This window comes from Lonchura striata, chromosome 5, assembly GCF_046129695.1.
Source record: "Lonchura striata isolate bLonStr1 chromosome 5, bLonStr1.mat, whole genome shotgun sequence".
Taxonomy (NCBI): Eukaryota; Metazoa; Chordata; class Aves; order Passeriformes; family Estrildidae; genus Lonchura; species Lonchura striata.
This window is the reverse complement of record NC_134607.1, coordinates 1,450,528-1,464,048: the sequence shown is the minus strand read 5'-3', so window position 1 is coordinate 1,464,048 and position 13,521 is coordinate 1,450,528. Positions and strand designations below refer to the sequence as shown.

General features: G+C 43.2%; 1 protein-coding gene and 1 long non-coding RNA gene across 3 annotated transcripts; one reads left to right on the top strand and one right to left on the bottom strand.

The window, feature by feature from the left end:
- Nucleotides 1-2,162: 2,162 nt before the first annotated feature.
- FGFR1OP2 (FGFR1 oncogene partner 2) lies at nt 2,163-13,305 on the bottom strand. Of its 2 annotated transcripts, XR_002466177.2 has the most exons (7): nt 13,196-13,305; nt 10,247-10,383; nt 9,018-9,135; nt 7,951-8,093; nt 4,857-4,970; nt 4,109-4,522; nt 2,163-3,442 (listed from the first exon to the last, which is right to left on the bottom strand). XR_002466177.2 is itself a non-coding variant. In XM_021538678.2 (6 exons), the coding sequence occupies exons 1-6, from the start codon at nt 13,197-13,199 to the stop codon at nt 4,385-4,387; spliced, it is 654 nt and encodes a 217-aa protein (XP_021394353.1). In that variant the 5' UTR covers nt 13,200-13,305; the 3' UTR covers nt 2,163-4,384. The 2 variants fall into 2 exon arrangements, 1 of the variants encoding a protein (XP_021394353.1); XM_021538678.2 differs by having other exon boundaries at nt 2,163-4,522.
- On the top strand, nt 3,563-12,680 carry LOC116183134 (uncharacterized). The gene is made up of 4 exons (XR_013339965.1): nt 3,563-3,661; nt 5,475-5,637; nt 6,986-7,065; nt 10,593-12,680. It is a non-coding gene; the product is annotated as an uncharacterized LOC116183134 (long non-coding RNA).
- Nucleotides 13,306-13,521: the final 216 nt, after the last annotated feature.

Genomic DNA, 13,521 nt, shown 5'->3' with positions numbered 1-13,521 from the left:
GCTCCATCTCAAAATATGCATTTTTCACTGAACCTTGGAGCTTTTCATCTCTCTGCCTTCTGACCCGTCAGCAGCTGTAGGTCTGCAGTGATCTTGGCAGTGTTTTTTAGGGTGGGCTTCAGTGGAACTTTGGTTCCTGGTTGGTTTATCCAGTGAAGAGTCAGCATAAGAAACACTGAGCCTTTGGGTATGCAAGGTGAGTATTGTGTTAGGTTATTGTGTCCTTACTCAGGAGCAGGAATGCATAGCTATATTGATATATCCAGATTTATTTGGATTTTGCCAGTGTCCATCTGGTTGCCCTCCCACATCCTGGATTAGTAGCTCTCGTATCAGTTTTCTCTAGAAACAACAGCTCCTTTAACACTTGTGTGTTCAACAGATGCTTGTTGTTAATTATATTTATTTTATTGCTCTCAGAGCCTGTCTGCTCCAGCCCCAGCTCAAGGCAGCCAGCTGACTCTTGCTGAGCATGAAGGGCTTTGTCCTTCCTTGCATGCTGGGAGAAGTCAACTTCAAACCAGAGCAATAAAATGCTCATTTTGGGGGCGAGAGGGAGTGGCAGGAGAAGATGGTTGTGTAAAACTTCCCTGCCTGCTTCAGAACTAGGTCCTCACAAGGCCGCCTCATCAGAAAAAGCACCAGTTCCAACTTTTCCACGTTATCTAGTGTAACAACAGATTATTAATATGCTCAAAATGAGCTGGATTATATATTTTTTTAAAATCCTGAATGCTGAGAGTGAGGGTGAAAGCCATATGCAGGAAACAAAGAAGCACAGGTAGAGAATTGTAGGAGGCAGCTGCTGTTTGCTTAGCCAGGAATGTAATGAGTTGCAGATGATGAGTCATTAAAAAATTTGTTTACTGTGTTCCTGAATGTAGTATTGGAAAAGGGAAGGTGCTGATCACCCTGCATCCATTGGTGTGCTGTGTTGAGCTCCCAAGAACTGACTTCTCAAAACCAGCTCTACTGCTCCTCTCTGCTGGAAGAGCCAGTCTCATGTGTATGGATTGGGAGAATTCTGGTGCTGAGAACACCGCAGGGAAGTCATTGTCCGACATTCTTCAAAAAAGTAAACCTTCACCTTGGGAAATGGAAAGAGACTGCAGCTGGAGTTGGTGGGTTTCCCCTGTGCCTGTTCTCTGGCTGGTGCCTGAGGAATGCTGCCAGCACATGCTTCTTCCAACACTGCAGCGACAAAGTGTTTCCTTCCTTGCTGAGCAGTTGGTTAAGGCAATTGTCTGGTGAGTTTTTCCCTGAATGTGGGAAATAAGGATATTCCTGATAAAAGGGCCACACTGGCTCTCAGTGTCTGGGGACAGGAAGGTGGTTGCAGGCAGCAGGAACTCGATCTCTCCTCCCATGCTGTTCCTGTTCAGCCCCACTTACGCTAAATGGTCCAGAAGCAAAGGAATGACTTGATGTAGTTTTGTACACAGGACCCACTAAAACCTGCATTTAGTTGACTTGTGCTCTCTTATCAGCTTGGCTGGATAACAGGTGTGTGCAGCTGATTTGTCACAGAAGAACTAATAAAAATTACAAAATACTTGTCCAGAGAAGCTGTAGCTGCCCCAGCCCAGGCAGTGTTCAAGGCCAGGCTGGAGACGGCTTGGAGCAACCTGAGATAGTGGAAGGTGTCCCTGCCCATGACAAGAGGTAGCACTGGAGGAGCTTTAAGGTCGCACCTTCCCTCTGCCTTCATGCTGTGAGCAGCACCACAGTGCTCTCCTGGCCAAAGTGACAGCCGGTTGTGCCCCAGACACTCAGACTCCAGGCTCTCAAAAAAAAAAAAAAAAACCAAGTTCAAGTTTTGCATTCCAACAGAGGACTTGGAAATTCCTCTTTTAATCAGAAAAAGTACTTAAGAAAACTCCCTAAACCATTGGGCATTTACACAGGGATCCCAGTACATGTAATTATGTAATTCTCCATGAAAACAGTGCCATTACTTCTGTTTTTTAACAATCTTCTAATCCCATGTGCTTGTTAAAAAGTCAATGCTGTTCAAAGCTTTTAGATGTACAAACTAGCCAAATTGAGTTTCAGTCTGCCCTCAGCTAAACAGCTGCCACATAGAACAGTTTTGGTTACTTTATCTTGTATTGCCAACAAGGCACATCTCAGAGCCATTACCTTGTTTTAGTCATGGAGACATCTGTGTTTTCAGTCAACTTTATTGATAAAATAAGTTTACTGTACAGTACACAATTCTAGCCATAAATCCTTTCCAAGCCATCTGCATTACAAAAATAACAGGTATGCAATGAAAAATAGTCACTCCACACACTGTGAAGGCTCTTTAAAATCCTAAAGTGATCAGGGGAGGGGAATGAAAGGGAAGATGTATCAAATGTGAAGACTAGGAGTAGATAAATTAAGTAACTTTTTTTTTTTTTAAATTTACAAAAATAAACACTAATCAAGCATTATTTCATAATAGAGCAACCTCAAAGTACTGCCACAGACCAACAACCCTCTTCTGCATTTGGAAGCCAAACCAGAAGTCAGCCATGAAGCTGAATTCAGCATCAAATGGATAGAAATGCCTCTTGACACTAGTGCATGGCTGAAAAGATGCTTCTAGAAACAAGAACTTCAACAACTGAACCCAAAATTCCTTGTAAGTTTGCAACAACAGAACACTCCAGTGAAAAAAGATGTTGCTTCTGGTAAGTCAGCAGCTTGCAAGCCATGGCAGAAATGCAAAATCTAGATTAGAGAAGTACCGGTGAAGCTTTACAGATACGATAAAAGCAGACAAGAATATTTTGTGCTTGAGCTAAAATGCTCCCCCAGAATTTTCCCATGGCTGTTTCACAAGTCTGGAAATGGCCATAAATTTTTCCATGCATGTGAATGTCCTCAGTGTGTTCTTAAGCCTAGCAAGAAGCCAAGGTGCTCTGCAGAGAAGCAGCAGTTTCTCCATTTCTAAAGCAGGCTGTGAGAATGTGGAGACCTGATTTACCTGTCCTGTCAGCGTGTGTAATATTAGTTCTCTGAAAATATGCATTTACTGCCTGCTAATTCTCCTTTCTCACTTATTTCCTCTTAAAAGCACCACAGGAATGAGCAGCAACAGAGATAACAGCACAAAAGTACTGAGCTGTTCCTAAGTCGGTTCAGTGCCTCTGAAAGCTCCCCCTTAGGCATATGGAACATTTACCTCGAGCTCAGAGAAGTTGTGCTGCGGCACAGGAAGCTGTACTGAAGCTGGCAAACTTGGTAGTGTTGCATGCTTAGTCCCTTCTGTGTTGCTGTGACTCAAACTTGACTAAGTGGTGGTTGATTTCAGGATAGCTCAGCTCATGTTGCTTGGTGGGTTATTGAACAGCCAGAATGTGACTGTGGGTGGCAGCTGTAGTTCCACAGTTTTCTGTAGCTGACAGCTTTCACTCTGCTTAACTCACTTTAAAACCTTCTTGAGGACTAGTTAGTACTGGAGAAAGGAAAATGAAGAGTATTAATTGCAGGCTGCCAACTCTGCCATGAAGCTGCTGCCTCCTTTCCTCCACCCCCCTTTTCTTCTGCCACTGCTTTTGTGCTTTCCAGTTGCCATTCCTCACTCGGACAGTTTGGGCAGGCAACTGGAGGAGAAAGACATGGGACTCATGTGGCTTCTTACTGACAGAACGGAGCTGGATTTCCTCTCCTAAAGGTAAAAGCTGAGGCAGAATTGTATTGCTGCCTGTGTTCCTGAGAACAACAAAGTGGGAACAGCTCTTTCCATGTTCTCACAATACAGTTCAGTGAACATATTTGAAAGTTTTCTTTCACTTAAAAACTCCAAACTGTTGATTGACAGCATTCCTTATGTTTAAAAATTGGCCTTGTATTTGAAAGTGATACCCCAAGGCTAAATAACAGAAATCCTTAAATTTTATGCTGCCGGTGTGCCCCTCCCATCAAAGAGGTTTGTTGCAAAATGAGAAGTTATTAAAACCAAAACAAAAGGAAAAAATGCCATGAGGATCATGCACAAAGCATATTCATAAGTTACTACTTTCTAAGGCAGAGATCAGACTTGAAATCTTACCTTTATTATCTAAGAGTTGCACTGAACTTTGGATGAGCAATAATTTATATAAATTACTTGAAATCTCACCTTTTATCTGTAAAACAAGTTCATATAAAAAGAATTTGCTATTCAGCAAGTGCATTAATCCATTTCCTACTGAGGATAGATCTATGGCAATTAATCTGTCACTGAGGGTATTGCAGAACACCAGCTGAATTTATGTTACAAAGTATAAAAGCCACTGAGCTGGAGCTGGATGCATTCTCCTGCTGGTGCCCTATTCAGTAACAAGTGCTTGACCAGTGCCCCCTGATGCTCCATTGGTTTAAGTGTGCAACTGAAGCTTGCTGATTCCCAGAGTCCTTAGCTTTTCCTCAGGCTCAGATCACTGCTTGTCACTAATCCTGACAGGGACGTGCTCTCTGATGCATCATCTTTCTTGAGGTTCAGAAACGATTCTCTAGTGATTTGAAGAATTTCTCTCAAGCCTTTGTTTTCTTGCTAAAACCAGAGAGAGAAAAATACATTAGTATGACTCCAGAAAGAAATGAGGGTAGCTGTTAAACCTCCCCTCTACTCCAAACTAATGCATAAGGAGTAAAATCCTGACTTGAAATCAGTGATGTGTCATCTTCTCCAAGGGAGCACATGAGGTTTCTGACTCTCTTGCTCTCTTGGATCCCCTCCTTGAGATTAATCTGTAGTGGTGCTTCCACTGCTCCAGCAAGGCAAGGGTAACACAACAGCAGTGAGTGACTGGGCCAGTAACTCCACAAAACACCTGGGAGGATCTTTACTCCATTTAATATCTGTGCCTCTGCAGCTTTCTCCTCACCTCAAGCTGGGTGATGCGCTCCTGCTCTTTGCAGCCGTGCCTTTCATCCACCTCAATGGCTTTTCTCATCACAGCTGCCATCTCTGTAATTTGGTCCACGTGCACTTGCAGCTCCTGAGATACAATATTTAGTAATATGTTAATGATATATTTTCTGCATTATTAAAAAAGCAAAGCATTAAACATGGTTTACCTGCTGTGACGTTTTTTATCACAGACCTCAATTTTGGAAAACATATTCTTTCCAACTCTACAGTGTGGGCAGCCACAGTGGTCCTGTTTATTTAAATAAACCTGGTTTGCCCCACAGTGGAATTTGATACAGGCTTAACCAACTGCTATCCCTGGCCTCAAAATGGCTACAAGATGGTGCTGTGCTTGCCCTGACCAGGCTCTCCTGTGCAGCAGGAACTGATGTTTGTTATTTTGGATATGCAAAACTGCTCCACGCCTGTGAGAACAGCAGGGAAAGCCACATTCCTTCCAGGTGTTTGAAACCTGATCTCCAGTACCAGTCCATGGACAGGCATTTCTCTCTAAAAAAGAGCAGGTGCAGTGATCACCCTTACTATGCCATATATTACAAAACTCAAACCTGTCCTCCACTCTCTATTTTAGATACTTTTGCTTGACTCCACCTCCAATTCCAGCTTATTTGGTTGGGCTCTGGACATCAGAGGTTCAGGATATGGGTCACTGCTGCCTTTCCCTGCAAAGCTACATGAGAAGCCTGTGCCCCTCTGGCATTCACTGCTGCTCAGTTGAGCCAGACAGTTTAAAGGTATTTCCAACAGCTTTCATTTTTCAGCTTGTCTTTTATTCCAACTCTGCTATGATGCCAGTCTAGTTGTGCCTGATCTGGCCTTTGGACCAAATCCACAATATTTATTGACTAATATCAGGAAAAGCAGGACAGGAGAGCTGAACTGAAGGACAGTAGAGACTAAAGCTAAATCCCACCTTTAAATGATGAATTTGATGGGAGATCCATACAGCTGGCATATAGCCATACAGCAGCTGATCCATACAGTTGCCTTTAAACTACCACAAAGAACTCAGTTGGAATCATAAACTTATCTGACCAAAACAAATACCCTTTACTGAAATAAACATCAGCCCTCTCCTCTCTGCCATTCCAATTGCCCAAGCTATAATTTAGCAGTTGTTAATGCCCACTCTCAATGTGAGGGGGCGGGGAAGAACTTGCCGGTAATCTTTATTGGTAATCTTCTCAGTTTCTACTGCAGGTGATGACATGAAACAATTTTTTTTTAAATAACTCCCAAATTTAGATTGACAGGAAGCTGTGGTCAAGCAAGGATGCACCCTTGAGAAAGACTGAGTGGGAGCTGTGGGTTTCAGATATACTGCTGTTCTCCCTGCTTCCTGCTTTCACAGCTCATGTGGGCTCTGGATCAATAGAACTTCAGGCCTGTTCCAAGGTCACTGATGTTAGGTTGGATCCTAACACAAAACTGGAAGGCTCTGCTCTGGAAGGCACATGTGGAAAACTTGGGGTAAAAACAAAGAGTGCAGTGACAGTGAAAGCCTCTTTCATACACATTGGGTTTTTTCTCTCTAAAGAGATAAAAACCAAAAAGGGGCCACATCCATTTTTGTTTCAGCTGAGCAAATTCAAACGGAACACTTAGATCAGGGTCATTACCACCAACACACACTTTACTCTTGCATACAACACTAACAAAACACTGTTGTTCTATTTAAAGAGGTGCTTCTTCATCTGTAGCAATCAATGTTCTTGTAATATCTGTAAACAGGCACTAAAATAACAGCTGGCACTCAGGAAAACAGCATTACTGGAAATACAGAGTTTAACTCCTTGGGTATAATGGATTTTTTACTTAACAAGAGAGAGGTATTTAAGGAGTGTTTCAACATTGTTCTCTCTTCCTAAATACAAAGCTTGAGCCAGAGAATAAATAATGAAATTCCAGAAATCCTATGTGTCAGGGTGATAAATCTTTTTCGTCAGGCATTCAGGAAGGAAGAGGTTTAATGAAAATGTTGAAGCCTAAATCTCCTATTCCAATTACTTTGTGAGATGTTATTTTTTCTTTTTTTCTTTTTCCTGCCTTTCCATTGAAATGCTCCTAAATGAACTACCACAGTCCATTTCAGGATGGATTTCATTTTACCCTCTTGTGTTGGTTCTCCTGAAGCTGAAGCAGATGCTATACCATATTCTGAGGTAACTTCTGTTGAAAATGATCTTTATCTGTCATTTTTCAAGATTTTATGTTAAAGATATAGTTCTAATCCAATAATATTTTTTCATACTAATGGCAATATTTACACACATAGGATGCTGTAAGCAGGTAAGAAAGAATCAAAATTCTTAAATTGTTTTCCCAGTAAGGAGACCCTAACTTTGCTTTTCACACCTAAATTAGCTGAAGGCAAAGATTATTAAACACTTAGAACTTGTTTGTCTACACAGCTGCATCGCTCTAATGATTATGTTACATTTTCAATGAAATGTAATATTTTGCTAAAAAGCTCCTGTTTAGATTTGTTAGTGACCCAGAATGATTTCCCCCAAAATTGAATAGTCATTTAGACTACTGAATAACTGAACATACACTTGTGTTTCCTTATTTATGCAGTTAATCAATAGTCAAAAGGAATTTTAATTTTTAAAATTTATTTACAATATTTAGGGGAAAAATATTTGAGTATCGAATTTAAAAAGCTTGTTCCTCCTACTCTCCCTAAGTACAAAATTAATAATTATTTGTTGGTGTCACAAGCATAAATTAAAGGTAGCCTAAAAGTCTGATTATTACTAACCTCTGGCAGTGTAACAGGGCAGTTACCTTAAAGACTGACATGAAAGTAAAGTAAATTAAGCAAATGCAGTACTGAAATGCTACCTGTTGAAAGTTTTAATAAATGAGAAGGTGGTAAGGTTGACTTGCTCAACTGATAGTTTCCTGTTATGTTGCATGGAATGGATTTTAAAAATTAGGACTCATTAGCAGTACAAAAATTGACACAAAGTGAGTTTTGAATTGATCCCCTACAAAGTAAGGTGTTAACTAAAAAACAAAGCAAAAATCCTCAATGAAGTTATTACCTTGGAATGTTGCTCTTTTAACTTCATTATTATACTTGGATCATCCTTTTTGCTTGCCATAAGCAACCTAAACATCTGTTCTCTGTACTTGCTCATGATGAGTTCCAGAGCTGACTGGTGCTCCTCCAGAGATGTGCGCAGTTCTGCCAACAGAATTTAAAATGCACTTAAGAGTTTAACACAAATTTAATTTAATTTAAATGCAGTCTAGAGTTTAACACAGAGAACCAAATCAAAATGCACATGTATTTTAGCTTGAGAAAACCGAAATGAGCCCATAATTGAGTGTCCCCAGTCCCTGCACCATGAAATCAACACAGGCTCTGCCAGTGGCTTTGATGGCGACCAGCCTGGGACAATTCCTGGTTAGTAACAAACAGTCTTTTGTTAGTGTGACTTCGTGTTCAGCTCCTGTGGCTGACAAAAGCATCTGGAGTGTGGCTGAGCAGCTTTACCCCAGCCACTACAAGCCACACTCCACAAAAGGCAGGAAAGAGTTGGCAGGTCTGTCTTAATCTGCAGCTGGATAAAACCAGAGTTGAAAAACGCTCCAGTTCAAAATCTACTGAGACAAAGGATAAATAACTCCCGAGTTAAGGCAAGACTCATCTGAACTGAGCTCACTGAATCCTTTGCTGAGTGGAACTGTTAGAATATCTAAGGCTTTCCTGGAGGAACAGTGCATTCCTAGTGTACAGAATTCCAGATGGAATTATACTTCTCTGCTTATACCATGACTGTTCCTATTATTTTCAGAAGTGGTTAAACAGGTCTCCAAAAGGATCCCTATATTGCAAAATTATGTTCTATTTATCTCCTCACTTGTGCTGAAGATTAGGTAAGGACTGAAAAAAGTAATTTTCCCCAAATCTCTTTTTCTTCATCAGACCCAGAGTTTGGACTTTAGGACTCTTGAATTGAATTATGATCAGTTAAACTGACAAATTGAAATTAGAAGAAAAAATTTCTTCTAGAGCTCGGTTTTGAAAAAAGATCAGTGATAAAAGTCTCACTATTTCCAGTGGTACAGGCTAGAGCTTGGAAAGGATAGAATATTTATAATTTACCTTTGTTTTCCTGTTGCAATTCCCTAATCTGTCTGTTTTCCTGTTGGATACCCATCACTAGAGTAGACCGAGGGCGATGTCTTGCTACTTCATTGAGCTCTTGGACTTCTTCCTGATACTGGTTATTACAAAAACAAACCAACAAGGCACAGCACATTTGATTAACCAAAGGCAGGTATTACCCAGCAGGTCACAAAGCACCAGTTCTACTGTCAGTCACAGTCTGTAACCAGGAAGACAATGCTTGCTTTTAAATAAGTAATATCAAACACACACACCAGAAAGTGTTGCAGACATGCTGTCCTTTAGAGACACAAAAGCATCACCTTTATTTTTAAGCAAGTTTCATACCTTAGATGTGTGTAGTGGATGCTATTTAACCTTCAATTAATGCAGGCCAAGTTCACCATCAGGCAATTTAAAACTCATAGATATGTGGTAAAGACAAACCATGAGGTATTAACCTCCTGACATTTACTGTGGCTTCCCAAAACCTTAAACCACCAGGCTGTATGGGTACAAGTCACTTGGGCCCGAGTCAATGGATCCTGACTCCCAACAGATGGGGATATGTAATACTCTTGATCTGAAGCCATGAAGCATCTGCCTAGTTTTACAGGGCTGAATTGCATGCAGGGTGTTATAATGTTATAGGCCTATTAACATATCTTGGGTTCATTAAAGGGGCAGGATGGACTGCCATATGGAAAGTCACAAGACATCTTTATGTTTTCCCAGGAGCTGTCTTGTGAAAGTCACACTCAATCTAACAATGTGCCTTAAGCAGCTTAACGTCAGAATAGAAATGAGCACAAAAAAGCCCAAGAGGCTATTTGGAAACAAAAGGAGACAGTGCAAAGACAAAGTATTCTGTACAGAAGAAAACATGCCAGAGCCTCTGTATGATTAAATGGGCATGATTAAATTAATAAAAATGTGTAGTATTGCATTGGAGGGCAAACCAAGAGACGCCACAGAGTGGTTTGTAAGATACCAAGCCCATTTCTACTAGTGTTCTTCAAATAAATGCTTGCTTTCAATATTTAAACTGGAGTAACTGTGAAAATATTTTCACAGTTTCAAACTATATAAACAAACTATTTTGAGAGGAGATCCACACCTCGACTAAAAACACCAAGTCCGCATTACAGGATTAACCCAACGGCACGCTCATTCCGTGCTGCACAAAGCCCCCAGAGCTGGAAGTGCTTCCATTCCCAGGAGCAGACCTGTTTCATGGCTTCCACCCGCTTGCTGAGCGCCGTGGTCTGTTCGATGAGCGCCTCGGCCGCGCTGTCGTGCTCCCTCAGCCGCTCCACCAGCGCCTTCGCGTCCGCCAGCGCCTTCTCCATGGTGCAGCTCATTTCTGAACACAACAAAGGCAGCGCTGGCACCACTGCACCTCTGCACAGCCACCTGGGCATGGTCAGCTGCCAGAGGCAGGGCACTGGGCACAGCAAAGATGGGCAGGGCACCTGCTTCTGGCAGAGTGATACACAAACTATAAGAATGTTACGTGAACTCATTCATCTTTAATGCTACTTTTTTTTTTCATTTCATGTCCCCTCCTAACAGATATACTTCAGGATAACTGAGGTATGAATCCAGCACGAAAGAGAATGCCAAAGGATTACAATGGCCTGGAAGATTTTGATGACTTAAATCAGCAGAGAAGGAGCAGCTCAAACTGACGGAGTAGAGAAAATTGCTCAGGGAAAGTTCAGAAGACGAAAGGCTCGCGTTTTGTTCGTGTCTATAAATGCACACAAACATTGCTGCATGAAATGGAACTGTGACATTATCAACAGTAACTCAGCTAATGAAAAGAAGCAACTGCACCCTTAAAACATCGCCCTTCTACCTGCAGCACTTGTTCACAGGAATTACACATTGCCAGAACTGTCAAATTTGCAAAATGCTTGTGTCTATTGCAAACAATACTGGCCTTTACACTACATTTTTTCATATTCATGCTTGGTAGGTTAAGTTTCAAGAGTAAGATTTTCAGCCTATGTTTTTATTTTCTTTTAAGGAACCTTGTACTTAGTCTACTAAAATGGAAATCTATTTAAACTCCTTGAACAGTCTTCAGCAATCAAACAGCAGTGATAGAGGTTTAAAAGATTTATGAGCCTTGTTGATATCAGGTTTAATATTTGGTTTAGGAAATGTTCTAAGGCACACAAAGAATCAACTAAATCGATTTCTCAGCCAGGCTGTTTGCAACAGTAAAGATTTTTAGAGTCTTTCCTCAGCTACATGAAAAAAAAATCACTTCAGGTTGATTTTCTAACTTTCTCAGGCACCTTTACAAATCATAGCCCAGGATCTTTAAGCCTAACTTAAAGAAATCCTCAAATTTGCCTCAAGTGACCTTTTGCTCCTATCTCAAGTAAGCAGTAGAAGGAAGGATATTTCAAACACGAGACATTTTACCTGTGTTTTCTGGGATTCATGTGCTATCAAGGCATCAGCATTTTAGCATGTGCAGGTTTCCTGTTTATCAGAAAACGTTTGCTTTTAACTTTCCATAGGATGTATTTGAGATAGCCAGGCCTCCAGCAGACTGCTGGGCTGTCACAGGTGGTTAATTTATTCACCCTGACTTAGCAGTTGGAGCTCTTTCAAATCTGACATGGAAAGCAATAACATTGCACCGTTTTTAGGGATCTGCTTTTCTTGCTCCTCCCTCCAGTCAGATCTCCAACAGAAATACCCCAGACAAATTACGACCTTCCCCACTAACTGGCTGAACTGCTGCAGCAATTGACTTAGTGAGATCCATGTTGCTGCTGAAGAGCAGCCTTTAATTCAGCTCGCTGTCCAGGAATTCTCTGGCCAGTATAAACAAAGCCTCTGAGGCCTCTACATGAGCTGGGAATCCATTTGGCATTCAGGCTACAATGCACTTAACACCTCTGATGATTTGTATGCATTCGCATAAATTTTTAAACAATGTATGTTTAACCATATGCACTTTCACTTTTTTGCCCCAGCCCAACCACGTCAGAGAAAAGGAAGTTTGTTTGTGGCAAAGCCACTGATGTTTCTTTTCACAGGGAATGTGCTAGGAAAGACCTGTGGAATGCAGCCACACAAATTTTGCAGTCACTGTCCCCTGTCAGGCCAGGGCCCAGCTCCAGTTTCAGGCAGCATTTGTACCTCAGAAAGCACAATCACTGTTTGCATCATGGTAATTCACAATTTGGGGCCACCCAAATCAAGGCCAGGATACCTTTCGATATCCAAGACACCAGTCCTAATGCTTGAAACTTAAAATGCTTTCTGGCTGCTTGTGAAAAACAAAACCTTTGCCTGATCCTGAAACTGAGCTAAAGCTGTGAGTTAGCCTAGATATTTAGGGGGAGGAAAAAAACACCAATTAATCAAATGCTATTCATCTAGGCAAATTCTTATCGTATATTATTTTTTTATGAGCGTGACTATGAGCTGAGGTTAATGATTCCTGAGCCCTGCCCTGGCAGAGATGCCCAGCTGACAGATGCTCGTTGCTGCAAACTTGTCAACAGGTAGCAGAGCACCAGGTCACCTCAGCAACACTCCTACCACACACTGCCGCTTCCTGCTGTTTGCTAATGCCTTTCATTACCAAACGAAACACCAAAAAAACAACACCCAAGAATAAACATCTCTGTGCGACCACCGCCTTCTCCTAATTTTCTGCCTGCTTCTTTTTTTTTTTTATCCTTACTGGAAGCCACCTTTTCCCACAGCTTGTGGGTTCTGTTACCACGGAGACCAGTTTGGCAGCGCTGAGCCAGAATGCAATTTCCAAGGAATTTTAAGGAATTTCGGCTGGTGCGAAGGTCCCGGCGTGACAGGAGCATCCTGGGGGTGTCACGGCCGCATCCCGGCATGTCCCCTCCCGGTGTGACAGGGGCGTCCCGGCGCTGTCACCGCCAGCAGCGCCGCCTCCTACCCCCAAAGCGCCACCGCGACGCTGAGGGCGACACCGGCGCCGGTGACACGCGAGGGTCCCCGCCCGCCCCGGCCCGCGGCTCTGAGGCGGGGACACGGTGCGTCCTCCTCCTTCACGCCCCTCAGGGCGCCCCGGCCATGGGGCGTCCCAACGCAGACCCGCCCGCGCTCCCGATCGCCCGGCGGCGGCCACGGCGGCAGCCCCCTGCCGTGTCCCCGGAGCCCTCCCCGGAACTCACTCATGCCCGGCGCCCCGGCCGCGCCGGGGTGCGCCCGCACCGGCCCCGAGCGATGTCAAATGGCGGCGTGAGGGGCGGGCGGCGCGGCGCGTCCCCGCCAGGGGGCGCCGTGCGGCGGGGGCGGGACCGGCCGGGCTCCGCTCTCGCGAGAGCGCGCCCCTCCGCAGCCGCCGGCTCCAGATCTCGCGAGAGGTGCGAGCCGGGCTTTGAGCCGAGGCTCGGAGCTGTGCGGGGCTGTGCAGCAGCAGCTCTAGCGGGACGCTCGGGATTAAGTAGTTGCACTATGGTTTAGATTGCGGAGAAACTCTTCCCTGTGAGGGCGCTGA

Excerpts from the sequence above, each read along its gene's own strand:
- FGFR1OP2 (XM_021538678.2), bottom strand. Across the intron at positions 8,094-9,017 it reads ATTGCAACAGGAAAACAAAG|AACTGCGCACATCTCTGGAG; the intron begins GTAAATTATAAA and ends TTCTGTTGGCAG. Across the intron at positions 4,971-7,950 it reads TAAAAGAGCAACATTCCAAG|GAGCTGCAAGTGCACGTGGA; the intron begins GTAATAACTTCA and ends ATTGTATCTCAG.